The 22932-nt window shown below is 38.0% G+C and overlaps 1 protein-coding gene across 1 annotated transcript; it reads right to left on the bottom strand.

Annotated features, from left to right (window-relative positions):
* Nucleotides 1-1113: 1113 nt before the first annotated feature.
* On the bottom strand, nt 1114-20098 carry si:ch211-225h24.2 (uncharacterized protein LOC564539 homolog). The gene is made up of 4 exons (XM_034017558.3): nt 19585-20098; nt 17727-17786; nt 10210-10313; nt 1114-2660 (listed from the first exon to the last, which is right to left on the bottom strand). The coding sequence occupies exons 1-4, from the start codon at nt 19666-19668 to the stop codon at nt 2309-2311; spliced, it is 600 nt and encodes a 199-aa protein (XP_033873449.1). The 5' UTR covers nt 19669-20098; the 3' UTR covers nt 1114-2308.
* Between the last annotated feature and the right edge of the window lie 2834 nt (nt 20099-22932).

Below are 22932 nucleotides of genomic sequence, written 5' to 3'. Positions count from 1 at the left end.
CAAAGTTATAACTTAGAATTAAGATATAGGCTATTATAATATACTTCTGTTGGAACGATTAATACATTAAATATAGTGTTTAGTAAGTACTGCATTTCGAATATGCACCGGAGCGAAAAGCACTTTTTCGACTCGCCCCACAAAACACCACAGTAAATTATTGATTGTTATGAATTAAGGAGCTTGTACGAGTTTACAAACCTGCCACCACATCTGCTTCTGCAAATATCTCAAATATTTAATCGGACATTTAAACTTCATATTTTCAATGTTGGGAAAACTCCTCAGGCAAAATCTAACTGTACCCTTCACTTTGTCCTGTGACCCAAGATGGTTGCCATATTAGGGTCATGTGACTTTGATTTTTGGATGGTAACTATTGGAGATACTGGCTTGCTACTGGGTACAATTATATAGTATGTGATTTGCTTTGTTGATCATAGGTGTCATACTATAAAAACCCATTCCTGTCTTTTTTTCACAAGTCTGCCACCGCTGCAGTGAACATTAATCATTTCAGTGCCAAATTATTTTAACATCTGACCATATTATTGACATAGTCCACTAATTTTCAGACAGCCTTTAATATATTCTAGGATTATCTCAGTTTCATTACAGCGGTGTCCAGCAGAAATTAATTGTTTCACTGCCAAATTTGTTTTTTTAACCTCTGGACAAAACAAAGATACAATCTTTTTCACTTCATGTTTACAAAGCATTTTTATCTGATAGGACATACCCATTAGATTATGCTATCTGGGGTTTGATTTTGTTCACAGAAACTCACATTTCTAGTATTTTGTTATGCAAAGTATTTGGTTCATTTGCTGTAGCTCTCCTACACATGTATGCCTATATCTGACATAAGTGGATTTTTAAGTAGATACATAAGCTTATATTTGCAAAAAGTAAACTATGAATATTACTAAGCTACGTGACTGGAAAAATGGACAATCTTGTAACTCAATCTTGTTCAGTATTAAAATCCACAAGATTGTGTTTTAAATAGCGCAATGGTATCGACATAGTACAGTAGCAATTTATTTACCTTTTGGAAACTTTGCAAAGGTATAAAAAGTCTTTTGAAATGTGAAAAAAAAATGGACAATAGAAAGCTTTTAACTAGATTTATCGCTGGTACAAACCTGAGAAAATGAAGAGATAAGAGGGAAAGGCATTGCAGTAAAAACAACTCTGCTTTTCTATTCAATTATAATAAAACAAGAAACTCATATTTCTTGCTCAAAGGTAAGTTAGTACTGCTTATTGTTACAGTATATAAAGTATGCAATGGAAGGCTGTGGAAAGATCCAGCACTGGTGTTGCTTAAACAAGGCATCTTATCCATTGGAGCATTTAATACAACAAACTCATTGCAGGAATGACAAAATGCCCCAGAGCCGGTGTGCAGCTATATCAGAAAATGTTACTGATGCACCTCATGTTTACTCAGTTTTCCTGGTTATATATTTTAATTTTGTATTATCTAATCACACAACAACCGAACACTACTCTCCCATTGTCTTATATGGAGGTCAGCTGTGCTGCTATTTCTCAAAAACAGTCAACAAATAAAACACGGATGAGGGCAGCGATGGTGACACTAATTAACAACACCTGTTATAAAACCACCATTTACTGATGAAATGCTCATCCCTGATGATTGAGCCACACTTGCAAAAAACAACCTCTTCCAGTGGACTACAATCATGATTTCCGATAAACAAAGGTAAATAAATAACCTTAAAACATTGTAGTATAATAGTGGTAATGGCATTGCTTTACTGACTCTTCAGTTCCATTATACCTCTAAACACCACAGCAATGACATTTACCCTTAAATATTTTATTCAAAATTCATTACCGTAAAGGCAAGAGAAAAATCAAGTTTACTTTTAAATAAAATGAGCAAAATGATCATTTCAAATTGAAATTAGTTAAGGCAACAGGTCATGACAGAACACAAACAGAAAACAAACACTATAAAGTTTACAGTATTAGGTGTGTGCGAGTGTCTTTAGCCAAAATGTTCATTTCCACACAATTTAAGCAAGTATTTCCAGTGGCAAATATGCATGATCAAATATAAATCTTCACTCTACAGCAATTTCACTACAGTACTTAACAGCATATAAGGCATTTATTGAATTCTGCATTTATATATCTGTTCTCTTGAAGCTTGCAACAACACTTCATATATCAAATCTACAACCAAAGGTGAAGCTTGCTGTATCCATATAAATTGTGAAGGTTAAAAAAACAAAACATTGGCAGGTGTTGAAATTTGAATTCTAAAATCAGCAGTAGTTTATTCTAGTTCTTCCCAGTTGTCAGTAAGATTTCCTTTGCTTCGTTTCCTCATGCTAACCAGCTTCCCTGCTGATTTTATACTCCACCTAGAGCCAGGGTTTCCTGATGCAGCCAAGTTTGTGTATTTAGAAGAAGCTCTTGTTTCATCCTCCCAACCAGGCCAGGAAGCAGAGTCATTTAAATTGCTACAATTGTCTTTAGCAGTGTCCTCTTCAGTTACGTGTGGAGGTTCCCACCCTTCACTCTCATCTGGTTTCTTGGTAGGTGATATTTGTTTTATACCGACGCTGTCCCAGAAACTAGAACGCCTTTCACTTTTTACTTCTTCTTTACACTTTTTTGTGCCTGGCCTGCAAGACAGAAGTGATGTAAGTCATTTAGTGGAATTACATAAAATGCTAATTCTACACATTGTGAAATACTATGACTTACATTTCTAAAATGTTTAAATATTAAAGTAAAAAGAACATGAGAAATACAAAGTTTTGGAAGTACTTAAGCATCAAGTGTCAAACCCCTCCGGTAGTTATGGTACTATTAAAATAAAGCCCATCAAAAAAAGGCTTAAGAAAACATTGGGACTTATCGAAAACTGATGGGCCATTGCATTAAAATGGTATGTGTGTTACCAATATAAGAATGATGGAAAACAAGTTGCTGGTAGATTTGATGAAATGTTCCTAAAAGGTCCAAGCTGGAGCCAGTCAAGTAATACTTGTACTTCCTCTGATGACTCTGTCAGCTACATAAACCTTGTAGCTGTTACTACTGCAAGTATTTCAGATTTAATCCACAAGGGATTTTAAACCACAAACCAGAGGCTCAAGTTTTAACCATCCAATTGAACATGCATTTTATAAAGCTTGCTGCTGGAGAATCTGACATTTTGCAGCTTTTTTTTACATTACCTTACATATTAGTTATGTCTCCAAGTGATACCTACCTTTCCTGTATTTAGACAATATTATCAGCTAGGAAAAGATCGCGCCAAGATAATGTAATTCTGCCATATGTACTAACTGTAACATGTTTCAATGGCATTATTATAAACATGAAAACTGTTTCAATATTTTATTTTAAAAAAACTTAGCCGTTGTAAATGAGTTTTATTAAATTAAGAACATATGAATTAATCTACAGTATACAAATAAAATATAACTGTTGAGAACTCAATGTCAAAATGAAAATATACATTGCTGTCTTATCATATTGAAGTGATTTCATGTTGTATTCAGTCTGGATATAAAACTGATAAAACATATAACTGTTTTATCAGTTTTATATCCAGACTGAATACAACATGAAATCACTTCAATATGATAAGACAGCAATGTATATTTTCATTTTGACATTGAGTTCTCAACTGCAGAAACAGTAAGTAAATAACGCATTATGTATTTGTAATATTAATACTACCAATAAACCAACTTGTTTTACTATAGAAGTACAATACACTACTTAAATATTTCAGCAATTCCAAGCCATTATAAAATGTACAACACCACATCATACTAAAAAGGGTGGGTGAATCACCAAATCATCTATTACCATAAACACACGTTGCTGCTATACGTTGTTCAGCTTTATACTTCTGCTTACACTTGGATAAACAATTGATAAGTCTTTATTTTTTATTACAGGTTTGTAGTTTGTAATTATTTTGTTTTTTAATGCAGCCTTTGCTTTGTAAAAGAGAGGCACTGCGTAGCTGGTCTCTGGCCTGCAGTTATACACTCTGGATCACTCCTCAGCTCAGCTCAGACATAAGTTAACAAGAGAATCAATGAGCGACCGAATGTCCTAACATTTGACTGAAGTGCGCAGGCGTATTTTCATAGTAGAACCTAACCACGCATGTGTGAAGAAAAGCCCAAATATCTCAGTAATTACTTGATCGATTTTGTTGGTTCCACAAAAAGGCACTCCTTGTTAACAAGTTCTACCAGCCTACCAAAGGAGGTATTTAAACTTGTAGCTGAACGGATTTTCGTAACCTATACCAAAAAGAATTCTCTGTGACACGGACACCAAGCGTGCCAAATGGCGTCTTGATAGGTTTTGAAATGGCTGAGAAAACATACCCCTCAAAATCATGTTTAAACAAGAAACTGTCTGTAACTCTTACTATAACAGCACTATCGTGCCATTATAATACTAGCATAAAAAAAGAAGTGTCATCTCGATAAACAAGCCACGGGTGCTTCATCTCCCATTCAGACAGAGATTGTTTAAACTACGATATAGCATATAGTTTAAATGCTCATAAAAATGTACCAAAATGCCTTGTTTATTAGCCTTCGTGTTAGCCACTGATTGTTTAGTATTTTATGGATGAGACGCAACATTTTGGGCATGTGCGTTTCAGGAACACATGAACAGAAAAGCCAGCACGACCTCTGAACACGTATGACAAAAAAGTAGTGCCAAGTTTGAGTGTCCATAATATATTATTATTATTTATTTCTTAGCAGACGCCCTTATCCAGGGCGACTTACAATTGTTACAAGATATCACATTATTTTTACATACAATTACATTATTATTATTATTTTTACATACAATTACATTATTTTTTACACATTATTTTTACATACAATTACAGAGTTGGGTTTTTACTGGAGCAATCTAGGTAAAGTACCTTGCTCAAGGGTACAGCAGCAGTGTCCCCCCCACCTGGGATTGCACCTACGACCCTCCGGTCAAGAGTCCAGAGGCCCTGGGTCAGTGGGTGATTTGAATTACTAAGAGAAGGCTTAGTAATTAAAATCACCCACTGACCCAGGGCCTCGAACAGTAAAATTCCAGTGGAAACTGAAGCTATTTATAAGAATGTGCCAATGCCTAAGGGAAATCAGACTAGAAAAAAGTAATCAGATTGGATTCCAGGAGGTGAGAGACACTGTGCCACTGGATACGTGTGACTTGCGTAACATTAGGAACCTGGAAATAAAGCTTCCTCTTTGTAAACTGGAACGGATAAAATGTTGAATAACTTCAGCCAAAGAAGTAAACAAGACAAGTAGGACAGTTTATTACATTTAAAAGTAGTGAAACAAAAAATATTTAAACAAAAATCATGGCCTTGATAATATATTCTTTTTGTCCAAACAAAATGTGCTGTATCAGAAACTTGGTCAACAACAATGTTAGTTATACACACAGTATATCAGAATCCAGTATAATGTTTTAAGGAGGAGGTCAGACTATTACAAAATAAGTAAGTGCCAACCAGCTACAGCTATGGACAAACGTTTTGCATCACCTAGAATTTTAGGATTGAGACAGAATTAAAATAAAAAATAGAAAAAAACTAGATGAACATAATTTTGATCTTTTATTTAACACCATGTAATCAAAGAAACAACAACATTATATTGGAAAAGTCTATTGGAAGCCATAACAGTAGTACAGTATTTCATGTTAGATTTTGAAATGTCACATTTTTCGGCAATTCAATATGTTAACGTAACATTATTCAGCAGGTTTCATTTGACTTTATGATGCAAAACTTTAGGCCATTTACTAATGCATGTACTGAAACTACCACTGAAAATGCAACCTACCAACACGGATATTTTCATGTACAAGCCTGTGGTTTTACAGCTTTAATGACTAGGGGTAGGAGACTAGGGGAAAGTGTTGATTTACTTACTGTAGTGTCCTTTTGAAGCTCAGATAAAAGGCTGAACTACTCGAAACCAAAAAAAACACACAAAAAAAAAACATGTGTAACGATTGCAGTTTTAGGTATTTTTTTCCCAGATGTTTACGTTACAGAAAATTAAAGAAAAAACACATTCCATAGGATTGATATCTTGTGTTGCACCAAAAATTTGAATCTTACACACATTGTAATTTATTTGAAATGTATGAGCTGTTTTCCTGAGACCAGTTTATTTAATAATGCTAGGCTGATTCTGAGTGCTTTGAACTTGTTCAAAAGGCAGATGTTCAAAGTTTGGTATCCCGGATCTGGGTGGTAAATTAATCACCTGCTCAGACTAAATCTTTGCTACGACTGGCAGTTCTATCGAAAGACATGCTATGTGTGAATATACTGCCACAGGATTTGAGGATTATTCCGTCTCTGTACTAATAACAGGATAAATGGGATGTTTACAAGAATTAAATATATTTTAGCAGCAATGCTGCATATATCAAACATCTACCACACAAAACCCCTTGGGACAGTTTTGCCCTGCTTATTCACGGATAGCTTCAATGTTTACTTGAATACAAAAGAGTGCGAATGTCTACAGCTATGGCCAAAAGATTTACCTAGATTTTTAAGATTGAGAAAAAAAACAACAAAAAAAAAAACAACTTAGTATCATGTGATCAAATAAACTACAAAATGATATTGCAAAAGTCTACCAGAAGCCAACATAATAGTACAGTATTTAATTTTAGATTTCGAAAGGTCACATTTTTTAATTTTTGTCAGTTTTTCGTTAAGTATATGGAAAACTACATAGCGGTATGTAATGCAATACGTTAACATAACATTATTCAACAGGTTTCATTCAACTTTATGTAGCAGCATTTGTTAATTATATGGGGAGATGCAAAACTTTTGGCCATAGCTGTAGTTTCATCAGAATTGCTTATGACTGTGGAACATGACAATAAAAATGGCTGTGAAATTTACAATAGGGCCTAAACTTTGCCCCCCAAATTAAATACAAGGCTAGTGTATATGAACCAGCTTATGGTTCATAAGTGAGAATAATCAGATGAACATCCAGGCCTTATTAACACCTGTCTTTTCCATGGTAGTTTATAAGTGCACATAAATGTTTTAATTATTTTACAAAAAACATCAGGCAAATAATTCTCACACACCCCTAATCCTCAATCACCATGAGTCACAAAAAGGCATTCCTTTAGAATGCCAGAAGGACACCCTGCTGTCTCACAGCCCACAGATATGAAGCCCTTGATTAAAGCTGCTAATCTCTTCCACAGCATGATACTGGTTCACAGTTCAACTGCAGTATATGACTTTATCCCACTACTTGCATTGCACTGGAGCAGATTAATAAATCCATTCTGGGTATCTTTCAAACTAATATCGAAGACCATATCAAACTGACATCAGAAGGATGGTCTGCATTCTGCCCTACAGCTGCTACAACTTAGTTTTGTTTTCAGTCTCAGGTCGGTGGCAGTCTGGCTAGTACCCCAAAACATACTCTTTGTTGATGAATGGCTAAAATATTTATAATATACACATACCTCTTATTTAATATGAAATGTGTTCTCTACAATATTATTTCTGCACAGATCAGTGTTTCTCAAATCACTTCCCAACCTTAGGCCGACCTAGCCTTGACCTCAGAGAGGAAGGTCCTCTGAGAGCCAGAGGGGACCCCCAACCAAATCTATCTTAGTCTCTCTATCATTCCAGGTTTCCCCTGGGGGCAACCCTGCACTCTATTCTCAAACCTCCGTTTTCTTTCACTTGTTCCCCTTGGGGTCAGCATACATGCTTTGCCTGAGCCAGGGGAAACCCTGTCTTATTTACGAATAGCTTACTTTCATCTGCAGCAGTTTGGAGTAGTGGTTAGGGCTCTGAACTCTTGACCGGAGGGTTGTGGGTTCAATCCCAGGTGGGGGACATTGCTGCTGAACCCTTGAGCAAGGTACTTTACCTAGATTGCTCCAGTAAAAACCCAACTGTATAAATGGCTAACTGTATGTAAAAATAATGCGATATCTTGTAACAAATGTAAGTCGCCCTGGATAAAGGGAGTCTGCTAAGAAATAAATAAATAAATAAATAATAATAATAATAATAATAATAATAATATGCCAGTGTTCCTCTTTACATGTTCATTTCATTCTCTCTTTCAGAATTCCTGTCGCCCCGCGTGGCTCTGTCTCGGAGGTCTGGCCGAGCCGATCTCCCGAAGCGTAGGCGTTCCTTGTTAGTCAGGGCGACTTCTAGTCTTCTTCAATGTATCCACTGTCCTTCTCTTCCTTTTCCCCTTGGGGGAAGTAACGCTTGCATCCCAGCCTTGGAGGCAGATCGGTTCGGTCTCACCTCCGTGAGGGTGGCTTTCCGCAAGCCAAGGGGAAAGCATGTCATCTTCCTAGTCATAATTCCCATTTCAAGTCGCAGGGCTTACTCCTGCAACCCTTCCTCTGATTGGTGATATCACCAAGTCATTCAAAAATAATCTTCAAAGAGCTTTCAGTTAATTTAGTGGTCGGTTCTACATAATTGCCTCAGTTTTCCACGATCCACCTGATAGCAGGTATACAAAGAATAAGATTTTCTTTTTGCATCGTCCTTTCAGCCTTGCTGTTTATCTATCAAAAAATGTTTGCATACTGATAACATAAACTTAATAAGTACAATATTTTTAAGAAAACTACAAATCGGTATGCAATGTTTACGTAACATTATTCAGCAGGTTTCATTTAACTTTATGTAGCAAAATTAGTTAATTCTATAGGGTGTGCAAAACCTGTGGCCATAGCTGTAATCTATCCGGACAAAATGTAATGCAAACTCCAGTTTAAAGAATACAGAACAGTTCCAAATTCTGGTGGCTTTGTGCACACAAATACATGAGGTAGCAAACATTTCTGTTTTTTTCAGAACAAAACAGTTATTGCTTATGATGAGATATACCTCCATGTTTATTTTTCAGAGTGTGACAGGGCAGCTAAGTGGTGACGTCAGGCCAGATGCAGGAACAAAACACAGAGGCAAGATAATGCGGTGCAAACGGCGCTGCGGCACCGTTTATTTTAAACAACAAAAATAAAATAAAAGGTTTACACAAAAACACTGCTCAGAGTGAAAATAAAACAGGTAAATGAAAACAAATCTCAAACACAAAAATAAAGCAGACCTAAGGTCAGGCTGGGCAGTTGCCTTCACTGATCTTTATTTCTTTTTCTTTCGTTTTAGTTCTTGTTCTTGGATTCTCCGCTCTCGCTCTCATTCTCTCTCCTAAACACTCCACCACGAACGCAGAGAGGTGCAGGCTTTTATACATGTGACCATCTCTGGATTAACACTCAATTAATCAGTCTGGAGATGGTCACATTCTGCGCGGGTTGTTGTGTGGATGGGGCTTCCCATCCACGCTGCCAAGCAATAACAAACACAGTTTTCGTCGTCATATATATACATAAATAAATCATAATATAAAATAATACAAATTAGATACAGGGGCAGAGAGATACCCCGTTCTAAAATAAACATAAAACAATACAATATATTTGTTTTAAATAATACACCCGCTCAAAAATAAACACTTTCATATGTGCAGGGGTTTTTCCTCCGCATTGCCACACAGGGGCTAACCAAAAAAAAAAAAACAACACACAATCACTCACTTAATCGAGTAACATTTATGTTTGAGCTGACTCTAAATGTTCCTAAAAAGGTGAGTTATTTTTTTATGGTACTTGAGCTCCTGCAAAATAAACACTGAACAGGGGCAAGCCTAATTACAACACTTAACAAACATTTGGCCCCTAAGGGCATGGAAAAGTATTACCTACTAGTACAGAAAAACAACATTTTTTTCTGTGTATCGTTAAACATGTACAGGTATTCCTAAAACACAGACTTCCAGTCTACACTGTAAGGGAAGACACTAGCTGGATAATGTTGTTTTTTGTTTTTTTTAAGTGCAGAAATTTTGCTTGGCTTGAGGTTTTTGTCATAACATTGATATATGGCAAATAAACTCACTCATGTCCATTCACACATTTAAAATGTTGAATGTACAGGCTCTTAATAAAGCACTTTGGTTAATCTACTCTATGTTACATGTATCTAAGCCCTTAAGGGACACCAGAGTTGCTGAAATTAGAACAACCTGGTAATTAAGTTGCTACATTTGTAAAGGCCTTATTCTTTTGCACACTCCAGTAACTTACCCTTTTACTTTTGCTGGTTTACTTTCTGTCAACAACTGGTGTTCATCATCTTTATTGAACAAGGAGGTCATTTCCTTCCAACCCCTAAAACTTGCACCCTGAACCTGCAGAAAAGAACACATAGCATACATGAATACAAAGACATTTCTTTGTAGAGAGCAGAAGTTCAAAATGTCGAACTTTAGTCCCATGCCAAATTATTTTAAAAAATGACAATCTGTGCTTTACTGTGTTTAACTGTTTCTGTCAAGGGGCTTGAACAAAAACAAAGGGTGTGAAAACAGATACAGGGTAATAATGTCAACTGAAAAGGGGTACAATGTACAAGACATTCCATTGATATCAATACAATTTGCTTTTACATAGCGCTCCTCATGAGGAGCATGCCCGGGGCACTTTACAATAAAAAGTTTAGAATCGGCAAGGCCAGCAAACAAAGCATTACAATAATCGAAACGAGACATACCAAAAGCATGACCCAACATCTCAGCATCTTTATCAGATAGAATGGGTCTCAATTTGGCAATGTTCCTCAAAATGATAAAATGAAGCCTTTACACCCAAGCTAATGTGGCTATCATTAATACTTTAAATGAAAATACAAAATGCTACCCCTGTGGTACCATTCTAACAATCCCATATGTAGCTGCCTTTAAGCGACCCTATGACCATAACCATTCAATTTATAGTGTCATCCCATAAACTTTCCAGAAAAAAAAAAACACAAATAGCAATTTGAGACAAAACCAAAACTACAAAAGCATATATGCTATCTAGGTACTATATTAATGACACTAAATAAAATGTCTCACCCATTTCATTCAAATACAGTAATTACTGCTGTACAGTACATCTTAAATTTAAAATGTCCATTGTTTTTTAGTACACTTCAAAGTGCGAAATACACACATAATGGGAAGGTTTCACAGATCCCAATTAGCACAAGTCTTGGAATACCTAATATTACTTCAGGTATGGAAGTCCAAGACTAATGCTAATCACTGTCTGTGAAACCAGCCTAATAAATTTAAGAAAGTGTAATCCTATATTCATGTTTTGGTTTCACCCTATGGCTCTTCAGCTACTAAAGCAACAAAGGCAGACATGAACAAAGATGTTTGTGTTCTTTAACTTGATGCATCCCAGTGCAAAACAAACATGAAGAAAGACCAAGGGTCTCTCTGATTTTGTTGCAAGTATAAACAGCAATTATGTGTGGCTAAACTCCAAAACTATGAACTAATATGTCTTCGATATAAAAGCCTAATGCCTGTTAAGAAACATGGGTCAGATTGGTTACAGAGTAACACTGCAGAGTGCAATAACTGACAGCAGATTTAATTATGTTGTAAAAAAAGGCAGCTGCCTAAAGAAAATAATCAAATTCACCCTCTAAATGTTATTTTACCCAACCATCATGTTTTCTTTTATTATTCACCACAGCTTAAGTCATATAAATTGGTCTTGCAACCAGTAAAACTTGCAAAAACAACTCCACAGCCCTTGGTCAACTGTCATAACAATGTAAACTACATAATTCAAAGTGTATTTAGAGTGCTTTTAAAGTGGTTATGCAAAAAGATTGGTCAAGACTGTTCCTTATGCATAGTTCACATGCCTTAATTTAATCTTATTTTTTCTTGGCAAAGAAAAGTAAACATGGAACACTGGTCTGACAGTAAAATAAGCTATGTCCTTAGTGAAGATCTGCAATTGTTTAGATATTTTAATTCACCAATTAGTGACTACATATTTTCATTTTAGATCAGGAATAAAAATCTCACCAACATGTGAAAACTTCAACTGACACCACAGAATATGCAAATTCATCAAAATTTCAATCATAAATAGGTAACTGATTCCCAATTCCTATCACAGGGTATAGTGGAGAGCAGATATTTGATTGATTCATAAAAAAAGCTCTGTCCAGGTGCTTGAACAGGTTTACCAATATGAATGAGAGGCCACATATACCAGTATGGATGTATGACCTTTCAAAGCAATTATGACTCTTCACTCCATAGGATGCACACAAAGACAAAGTAATGTTTCTTATTTCAGATAAAATAACACTGCTTAATAAAAACCTCTTGAAGTTACATCTTTAAAAAGCAAAACAGGGGGCTCCCGAGTGGCGCATCCGGTAAAGGCACTCCGCATGGAGTACAGGTGAGTCCCATAGCCTGGACGTCTCCGGTTTGAGTCCAGGCTATTACACTGCCGACCGTGGACGGGAGTTCCCAGGGGGCAGCGCACAATTGGCGGAGCACTGCCTGGGTGGGGAGGACTTAAGTCGTCCAGGGTGTCGTTGGCTCACCGTGCACCAGCGACCCCTCTAGACTGGCCGGGCACCTGCGGGCCTGCCTGTAAGTTGCCCAGAGCTGCGTGGTCCTCCGACGCTGTAGGCCTGCAGAGTGAAAAGAAGCGGACGGCTGACGGCACGTTTCTGAGGACGCATGTGTCCATCTTCGTCTCTCCCGAGTCAGCATAGGGGTAGTAGCAGTGAGCCGGGTTGAAATAAAAATAATTGGGCTTTCCAAATTGGGGAGAAAATTAGAAAAAATAATTGGCGATTCCAAATTAAAAATAAAAAAGCAAAACATAATGACATCATAAGGCAGACTCATTTCTATTAATAAAATATTGTGAAAGTGACTAATAATTACTATTGATCTGAGTCAAATGTCACGCAAGCAAGTAAGCAAAAGAAAATAAGTAAGGTATTTACTTAACTGGGCTTGGGTAGGATACTAACCCAGGCTAATAATAACTTAGGCGAGAACTCTACAAGTTTCTCAGAGCAAAGCCCCAATAGGTACTGATATTGTTGGAAGTCCACTGTTCTCTTACAAGATGTCTCTGAAGACAGATGGTCTGAAATGCTTTACCTGGACCACTTATTTTTAAAATGGGAGCTCTAAAACGTCAGAACTTGCATTGCAGGCAGTAAGTGTAGTGCAAGAAATGCTTTGATTTGCCACTTGGCTGATTAGGTGATTTTTCTCTTATTAAGATGATTTATGGAAATGTACTTTGTCTACATCAAAGCCTCTAAAAACGTATGTCTACTCACGGCCCTTTCAGCTACAGCAGCTAGAGACGCCTGTACTGCGTGATTTGTCTGGTTAAGTCACATCAGCAGAAAAAAAAAACAACAAAACAACAAGCACTACCCTTTCAAGCACATGGATTTCTACTGCACAGAATAATAATGCTATCTCAGAAAAGAGTCCAGAAAAAAAGTAGAAAGCCTTGCACAATCTGTAAAATAAATTGAAAAACTTAATTTTTGCTGGTCAGTAGTTTAGAAATGCTTATGATACTTATATGTGGTTTTCTTTCAGGTTTTTTAAAAATATATATTTTCTGTAACTAACTTGAATATGTTTCATTGGCTCTTATCCCCTTATTTTAATGTCCTTACCACAACGAAACCAAAACGTTAGGAAATACTATTCTAAATTGTATTACAGCGTTATACATCCTTATTTGTCCATCTTATGATAACAATAAGTTTGTGTTTTTCAGTTTATCCTAAATACAACACAGCGACTCTGCATCTTGTATGTTACACGTGGGACCGAGATTTCTGAGTTTAGTTTATGTTAAACCGAGTAGAACATATGCTATAAAATGTAACATTAACAGTCCCATGGATTAGCGATAAAAGCCAATGCCTGGCTTCAGCGCAGGGAGCTGTGTCCTCGCAACCCAACCTGCTTCCCCCCCACCCGCCCACCCACCCACCACAAGCATTTTCTGAATAAAGAAATAGTTCTTATTAACTTGATCCGTGTTTGTTTCTTATTGTGGCCAATATTTTGCTTCATATATGAATTCTAAGCAAAATTACACACCATCCTACACTTTGGCCTTGACTTAGGTTTAGTGGTTATTGAACTGAAGGCCATTTTGTCCTTGCCACAATTTTGCATGCATGCATATTGTCATGTCCAAGGACAAATTCAACATTAATTTCACAGCTAGTGCAGACTTGGCAAGCAAACTGGTTCTCCTTTGCAGATATATTGACTTAATTAGCATATTGTCCTGTAGTCAAACTCAATGTAATGCTAGTGTCAGTAACTCATATGATTACATACAAATGAATACATTATTTAATACTAAACTGGCATATAAGAAGAAAATATTACATTATTGTACAGTATATGTAGGGTTTCAGATTTTTATTTTTAACCGAAAACACTAATTTCATACAGTATATAAAAAGCAAATTAAACATAATATTTACTAAAACAGAAAAAATACTATTGTCACATTCAAAATTGATCATTTTCTCTACAGTTATTATACAACAAATGTTCCTAAATATTCAAATGCTTACATGAAAAACAGTAAATGCTAAACTGTAGAATATTTCGTTGTTTATGTCCACCTTAACTGTTTTTCTGAACAAACACATTTTGGGCAATGGTGTATATTGTCTGCTTAAATATAACAGAAGGAGGAGTCCCCGAATGGCTCACCTGGTAAAAGCACTGCCACGCGGCATGCAGGGCGAGTCATACAACTAGATTGCAAGTTCGAATCCTGGTTGTGGGAGGCAGCCAGTCTTCCCTGGTGACTCTAGGGGGAGGCACCGCATTGGCTTTGGCGCTCCCGGGGTTGGGGAGGTGGGATCCGGCTTTGACTGCTTCTCCTCACCGCTCCGCAGCGACCCCTACAGGCCAGGTGCGGAGTGAGCTTGGGGGCGAAGATTTGCTGGGCTGATCTTTGTCCTCCAGAGGCCAGTAGCTTGCAGACATCCGCTCTCGAGTTCCTTGGTGTAAAAAGACGCCGATTGGCTCGTGGGATCGGAGGACGCCCACTGAGACTCGGGTCCCTGAGCTGTGTGGGGAATCACCGCGGTGAAGGAGAAAAATAATAATAATAATTGAGCATTCCAAATTGGGAGAATATCGGGGGTAAAAATAATTGGAGAGTCTAAATGTATTTTGCATACATATATATATATACAGAAGGGAAAGGAACCCATGAATCTACACTTACTCATTTACATATTTAAACATACAAAGAAAATACCCATTAGAATATAAGATAAAAACAGTAATGCTACAAAAAGTAGGCTAATTGTTCGTCGCATGTTTTGTAACTTTAGCTGTGTTTTGGATTTAGCTGCTTTGAGCTTATTTTATCGCTGTTTAAAAAATATAACAAACTTGCAATCTTGCCCAGAGTGTCTTGACTAAAAACATAACCCGTGGTAATGATGGTATACTGTAATCTATATGGAAAATGCACTTTTCTGAATGCAGTACCAGCGATGGCGCATGGGCAGAAAACATAGATGAGTGTTTCACAAAGTACTAGAGTAGATGGGTGCAATTATAAAACTATTGGTAATAGCCATCCATTTTATATGGTTTTACTACTATAACTTATCTGTAAATATTTTTTTTTAAAAATTAATTAATTAAACAAGCATGACGGAAGTAAAGGCAGAGTTGGTCATATAGAATATCCTTGGTGTAAGTGTGCACATGTCTCAGACTCATCTATTCCATTGTTGTACTGACCTGTCCACACTGATCTGTTCAGAGTCATATCGCAACTGTACCGGCACGAAATTTGCTCTTGTCCGGGTTTCGTACAGTTGTACCAGTACGACGCCGGTAACAACTCCAGTGTGAACAGACATTGCGATACTGATCCTCAGTGATACCAGTATCAAAATGAAAGTGTGAACAGGGTTTTATTTTACTGTACCAAACTAGATAAAGATCTTTTTTTTTTTTTTTTTTTTTTTTTAAATGCTGTCTCCTTTCAAACAAATTAAATTCCTGGCACTAAAAGGCATACTCACTTAATAAATTACACACATTATACCAGGACTGTTTCATTATACAATTATAAGTAAGGCTTGTTTAACTTGCAACACTACGTTTCAGTGCAGTGGCTCCTCGGAAATGTGGAGGCTGTGCCAACCAGTCACTAACATTGAGTCAAAACCAAAATATTTAGACTTTTGCACAATCAGAAAAGAATGCACAGCCTCGAGATAAGCATGCTCCTTACACTGACAAGCTCTAATGCTAGTTATTTAAAGTGGCAATACATTCTGATGTGTTGCTCTGGAACATCTGTTTTGTTAAAACAATAAACTTAACAGATGTTGGTGGAGGCACATTCAGATCTACAGAGAGAGAGAAAGGTGGGAGGGGGGGGGGGAGAGGCTGAGATCTAACCACTGAACCATAACATTTATTTTGTTTTACTGTGTATTAAGTTACACTCTTTCAAGGTATTTTTGGGGCAAGCAATGGGAAACTGCAATGGTATACTGGCAAAAGAAATGTTCTAATTGAAAGCATATGCCAGTTACAACAGCACACAATAGGCACCGGAATGTACTTAGCACAAGCACTAGCTTGCAGGAAGATGGAGGCAGAATCATGGTCTGATGCCCAGGACACACGACAGTTCCTCACCCTGAAGCTATCTAAAGCCATAAAAGGACGGTAGACACAGACGTTGAATCCACAGGTTAAATTAACTTTTTACAGGCGCAGGTCACCAGAATATGTTATCAGGAGGATTGGCAACTTGGAGCTCCCAGCTACAATACAAACAATACTGTAATGAGTGCTGTCCTAAGGGGGTAAAAGACTAAAACTACATGAATTAATGTAGGGGTGCCCAATCATGGTTATGGAGGGCCATTCCACTCCAGGTTTAACAGGTAAAATTAGATCATTAACTACTTTAGAGTCTGAATGGAAGTTTAATTGGTTCAATTAAACAATGTAGAACAGGCCTGGATAAGCCAGCTTACTACGCCAAAAGCAGAAAAAAGAAAACAAAGCTCAAGTCTCAATTGATTTTACATCAACAAAAAAATATAAAACTGAACTTTTTGTGACAAAATTTGAACCACTTCACAATTCACAAAATATCATTCTCAATTTATTATTTATCACATATTTCAAATAAGCAAATTATTATTAGTTGCAAACTGTTCTAGTTTACTCTTTTACAGATTTTTTTAAAAATCTAAACCAAATGTGCCAATCATGTTGCATCCAAGTTTTCATGGGGTTAGGTAGTTTTACAGCATCGGTGGCTTTAATATTATGGTGACTTTATATTGCTGTCAAAAGGAGTAAATCAGGACTATAAAAAGATCCATTAATTGTGAGATGGCCTTTTTACTGGGGTGTCCTTAAAGCTGAATTGGAACAATAGGCATTAATTACACTGTCTCACAGTGCCTGTTGTTTTTTTTTCTTTTTTTAAATGTTCTATTAAAAGCATTTTTTATTGAAACAGAACAATAACCGAATTCCCACACTGTGTTTATAATACTCAAGGGAAATACACTGCTGCTTCAATCCAAGAGCTGACTTCCTATATCTGGACAAATGCCAATAACAGTACTTAAAAATGTCAAAAATTAAAAGTGAGTTACATAAGTTACAATTAAAAATTCCAGTGAAAACTTTTGACTAAGCTGCCATGTCAATGTCAATGTATCCAATAAAGTAAACAAAAAAGGTTACCTTTGAAGCAAGCTGTGAAACAGGACTTGTGGTTTCCTCTTCAACTGCTGGGTCTTTATTCTGAAAACAAAAGCCATTCAATAATTAATAACTGAACAGCATATAAACAAAGACTTTTGTCAACAGGCCTCTTCCTGAAGGGGGAAATGCAGCATATTAGGAACATTTTTCTTTATGAAACTTGAGTTTGAAACAGTTGTCGAATGTTCCTTTTTATGCGTGAACTTCAGTACCTTACATCTGTAAGTGTGGCTAGTCAGAACCTTTTTGTCTTTCTTTTCAGTATTTTTGTAGTAATTTAATATTTTTTACATCATCTGTTAATTTGCTTTGGTTAAGTTTGTAAAATTGGAACAAAACAACAAAGGCAAGTGGTTTAATTGAACATTTCTCTGCACTCACAAGTGTTTCTTTGCATGATTTAATCATTGTTCTCCTTTCAAAATGAGTTAAAACAGACAAGCGTTAACAGCTTTGACAATAGGAGTTAACAACTTTGACTTTACTTATAAAAAGGTCATTATACCACTTTTGCAACGGCCTCCATTTCCTGTTGCTGCATATTTTAAGACATCTAAAATTACAGTTTGCATTAAACATTCAGCAGTTAGCTTAATTAATAAGCCAACACCAGCTGCTTGTGCTTTGTGAGTCACTATTTAAGGAATAAATCGAAGACAACACTATTAATGGATCAATAATAGGTTGCTAGAACCCCCAAGGCCATTTCTTTTAAGTGTTTGAGGTACAAGACATGCCTGAGGGCTGCCTGCTTTGTGAATACCACCTCGCTGGAGAGCAAGACAGTGAATAATCATTTAGATGATTTAAAGAATTTTTGAAATGATTCATAAAATGTAAATTAACATAGTGTATAGTGAAGAACTGCCAAGCTGAGAAACACACACTTTTTATAAAAACAAACATTTTTTTTTTTTAAAGGGGTTGTAAATCCAGTGTAAGTCTTACATTATGTCATAGCTTCCAAACCTTATTTCTGATCTTAATTATGCCATACAACTCATTTGGTCAGTGCTGGGAACAATGGGAACAAAGGCATATTGTCACACCTGACATTTTGGAATGGTCCCATCACTATGGCCACTCCAATACCTGGACAGTTCAGCTGGTCAGAACATGTTTAAATGTTAATGCAGCTTTGATTAACATTTGACCATAAAATAAAATGATAGTATCTGAAGCAGGTCAGCTACAGTACTCACGTTGAATTAAAGCGAAAATGAGTACAGGTGGGACAACAAAACAAAGTTCCTCATCTGTTGAATTTTTATAATCCTAATTTCTACAAAAACTACAACAAATATATTTTACTTACTAATACAATATGGTTTTAATGACGTATGTGATGTATTCTCAGTTTATAATGGCCATGAAAATGCATTTAGTGGTGTTACTTCTTTGCGTCTATAGCATGGGCCCTTTTTATTACAAGCATAAATCCCATGTTAAACAAATAATGGCAAGTATTAATATTGTTATTATTATTACGCATGGGCAAAAACAGTAACACTGAAACTGGCAAATATCAAAAGTAACACTTAACAAGCAAAACAATAAATAATACATAATGTAATGCAACTGTAACGTTACTGTACATGTCCTTTTAATCTGCCAAAGTAAAACTTGCTGGGAACAAAGGTGTAGCAGACTAACAAACTGTTAGAATCAGAAAAAAAGAAAAAAAAAACACTGTATGGCCAACTAGCAGACACTTGGCAATATTTCTTCCAGTACAACGATAAGCATGAACATTTATAACTAGTTATACCGCACCGCCAGAAAAAAACTCAAACACACCACACGATTCTACGTTACATTAATGTTGTTCAGGTCTTACCTCACATGTCTGTTGCTGTAATGTATTATTCTCCTCCTCCGAAGTATCGTCTATCAGTACTTTGCTTCTATTAATCTTCCACATTTTTTCTCGGTTGTTGTTGTGCCCGTGTGTTTGTCTTCACTCAGTGCTTTCAGTGTACACGTACCGTAGTCTTCTTGACACAGGCTTCTGCTACATCCAGGAGTTTGCAAAACTGCAAATGCTCTCCAGCAGAGGCAAGAGCACCGCCAACAACAACAAACCAACAAAAAAAAAACACCAAAAATAATGTAGCTGCTCTAATCTTGAAAAACCTTCCAGGAACATAAGTTCTAATGCCTCGTCACATGATTAACTAACTGTGATGACAGTGCTCAGGAAGATTACTTCCAACAGTCACTCGAATAAAAATGATCGCTTTGTTCAAGGGTGGAAAACGCGTTCACGAGTGTTTGTGAGACACCTGTGGTGGCCTTTACAAAATCCCCTTCCTCCCTGACACGGTTCTTGTCGTCAAACGACGATCATTATTGGCTTTTAGTGGTTACCAAGGTAAGAGGTAATATTGCATGAAGAAATCTCGGAATGCAATAAAGCCGTGAAAGGAACGCACTGAAAAGGTACTAATTGTGATTAAAAAAAAAAAAAAAAAAACCTTAGGAAATTACTATATGACTTGTGAATGTGTTAATGTATATCACACTTTTTTTTTCTTTTTAAACACAGAAGAAACATACTATAGGGGCATAATCAAAAAGCTTTAATCCATAAGTTATTTAAGTCTGATTTTGATGTATTACATAAAGTCTGATATTCATTAAACTGTCATAGATTGTCATTACAGCGACCAACACCAGTTAAGAAAAGTTTTGAATATAACACTTTATTTCATATTACAGAAACCATATTATTCATTAATTAAATAATAGCTCAACACAAACCTACTAAGTCTGTTCAGAACGTTTTGTAAATGGAAGCGTTTTGGGGCACTGTGAGAAAACTTCACTCCATTTAGTCATCTATGTTCAGTTAACATACTTTGAAAGGAAAATTGTTTTGGGGTGGAATGTTGTCTCGATTGTTCAAGTGAACTGCTGTCTCCTAGCAATAGCTCCTGCAATAGCTTTGAAAAATTTGAACCAGTGTAAAATAAAAAATATAATGGGCTGTGTCCTGCTGCTCACCACCACGATGGGACTTGAGAAAACTGTATGTGATATCGACAGACTGAAGAAAACATTAGGTTACTTACTGTAACCCTGGTTCCCTGAAAGAGAAGACAACCACCAACCAATACTTTTGGGATATGCCTGCCTTAGATAGGTATTCGCTGAGCATTTTATGTCAGAGCTGCCTATAGGCCCCTCCATGGAGTGACGTCCTCGGTCCCGCCTCCCGAGGGAATAAGTAGTCGCTCCGCGGAGCTCACATCCTCTTTTGCATCGAACCCGCGATTGCGAGTGATGCAACCTCGCAAGGTCGTCTTCTCTTTCAGGGCACCAGGGTTACAGGTAAGTAACCTAACATTCCCTTGCAATTCGAAGACGACCACCAATGAATACTTTTTGGGAAAGTATACCAGAGCCGTCGTGAGGGAGCGTGAGCGGACAGCATATGAGGGACGATGTGTGCGTACAACCTCAAGGACTCTTGTGCCTAATGAAGGCATAGAGAGATCTACCACATTAAGTCGGTAGAACCTGGTGAATGTATGCGGTATAGCCCAGCTAGCCTCAGTACAAATGTCAGTCAATAAGGCACCTCGAAAGAGAGCCCATGACGCAACCACACCTCTGGTAGAGTGCGCGGCCATCCTCCCGGGTGGAGGTAGGTCGGCATTATTGTACGCAGTCAATACTGTGTCCACAATCTAGTGGGCCAGTCGCTGCTTCGAGAGGGCTTGACCCAGGGTCCTTTTACCATAGCAAAAAGAAGAGCTGGTCAGACTGCAGTGTTTGTGCGTAACGATAGCCTGTTTCCATTATCCCAGACACGCATACAGGAACTGTGCACAGACAGGGCCTGTAGCTCACTGACCCACTTAGCGGAGGTGATGGTGATAAAAAGAGAGATATTTCAGCTCTATGGAAGGTATACGCTCAAACTGGGCTTCAGTGAGAGCCTCCAATACCATGTCCCGACCACTCGGGGAGGACGTCCTTTCTAGGGGGGACACGGCCGCCGAGCACAGGATCTGTTTTTGTTTTCTTTTTTTTTTTTTTTAGCTGCAATAGCAGAGGAAAAAACACAAAACAGCTAGCGCTGTAAGGTTAGAAAAGCAGACTACAATCGCAAAGCGATGTAGGCTGTTGAAAAGAAAAAGATTAAATGTAGCGCAGTTGTGCAGCGTTTATAACTGAGTTCACAGAAGTGGAGTTTCTGATTCCAGGGAAGTGGCAAGCCGGCTTCCAGCAATAAATTGCAGGGGAACTCCAGAAAATGTGAGAGAGCTGTTTCACACAGCAACTGGACAAGGGTGTCTAGCCTGGACTGCGTGCAGTCACACAACCGGGGCAGTGGTGCCTACCCAACGCCGTATAGTCAGCCACCTGGTCAGCGCGCAGCATGCACCACAGGAGACACACAGGCCAAAGCCCTAGCGGGCGAGAGTACCGAGGCGCTATGCGTGCCGAGGCCTCGGTGCTTCGGCACCCTCAGTGCGTAGACGCTCCGTGCCTGTGCTTTAGCGAGCACCGTGTGCACCGAGCACCGAGGCGCTATGCGCGACGAGGCACAGAAGCACCGTGAGCACCGAGCACCGCATGCATCAAGACGCTATGCGCACCAAGCACCGTGTGCACGGAGTGCACTGAACACCGAGTGCACTGAGCACCGAGGCGCTATGCATGCCGAGGCACCGAAGCACCGTGTGCAACAAGTGCACCGAGTACTGTGCGCACCACGTGCACTGAGCACCAAGGCACCAAAGTACCAAGGGCTGAGCGTGCACCGAGGTACAGAAGAACCGGGGGGCAGGTAATGCAGCAGTGCCTACCCAACCGCGTGTAGTCAGCTACCTGGTCAGCGCGCAGCATGCACCAGGGGAGACACGCAGGCCGAAGTCACGGTGGGCAAGAGATCTGTTAGTAAGAGAAAAAAGGAGAAGGGAGAACACACCTTGTTTTTTTTTTTTTGAAGGTCTACTCGAAAGTGGGGCAGGTTAGAACACAGCCTCGATGGAGGACACACGGCTGACTGGCTGTTGTTGCTCATCAGCGGGGGCGGCAAGATGAGCCCCGGCAGAGGAACGGTGTTCTCCCTGAAGGTGTAGGTTGAAAGACAACACACGCACACACCAATACTGCACACACAGTAACACTCATACGACGGACAGCCAAGAAAAGACGGCCTGTGACACAAGTGAAG

This window comes from Acipenser ruthenus, chromosome 6 (genome assembly GCF_902713425.1).
Source record: "Acipenser ruthenus chromosome 6, fAciRut3.2 maternal haplotype, whole genome shotgun sequence".
NCBI lineage: Eukaryota > Metazoa > Chordata > Actinopteri > Acipenseriformes > Acipenseridae > Acipenser > Acipenser ruthenus.
This window is presented reverse-complemented; position numbering and strand designations above follow the sequence as displayed.

Coding starts and splice junctions, on each gene's coding strand:
- si:ch211-225h24.2 (XM_034017558.3), bottom strand. CDS start 19,668: ATGTGGAAGATTAATAGAAGCAAAGTACTGATAGACGATACTTCGGAG. Junction 17,787..19,584: donor TACAGCAACAGACATGTGAG/GTAAGACCTGAA, acceptor TTTTGTTTTCAG/AATAAAGACCCAGCAGTTGA. Junction 2,661..10,209: donor AAACCAGCAAAAGTAAAAGG/GTAAGTTACTGG, acceptor TCTGTCTTGCAG/GCCAGGCACAAAAAAGTGTA.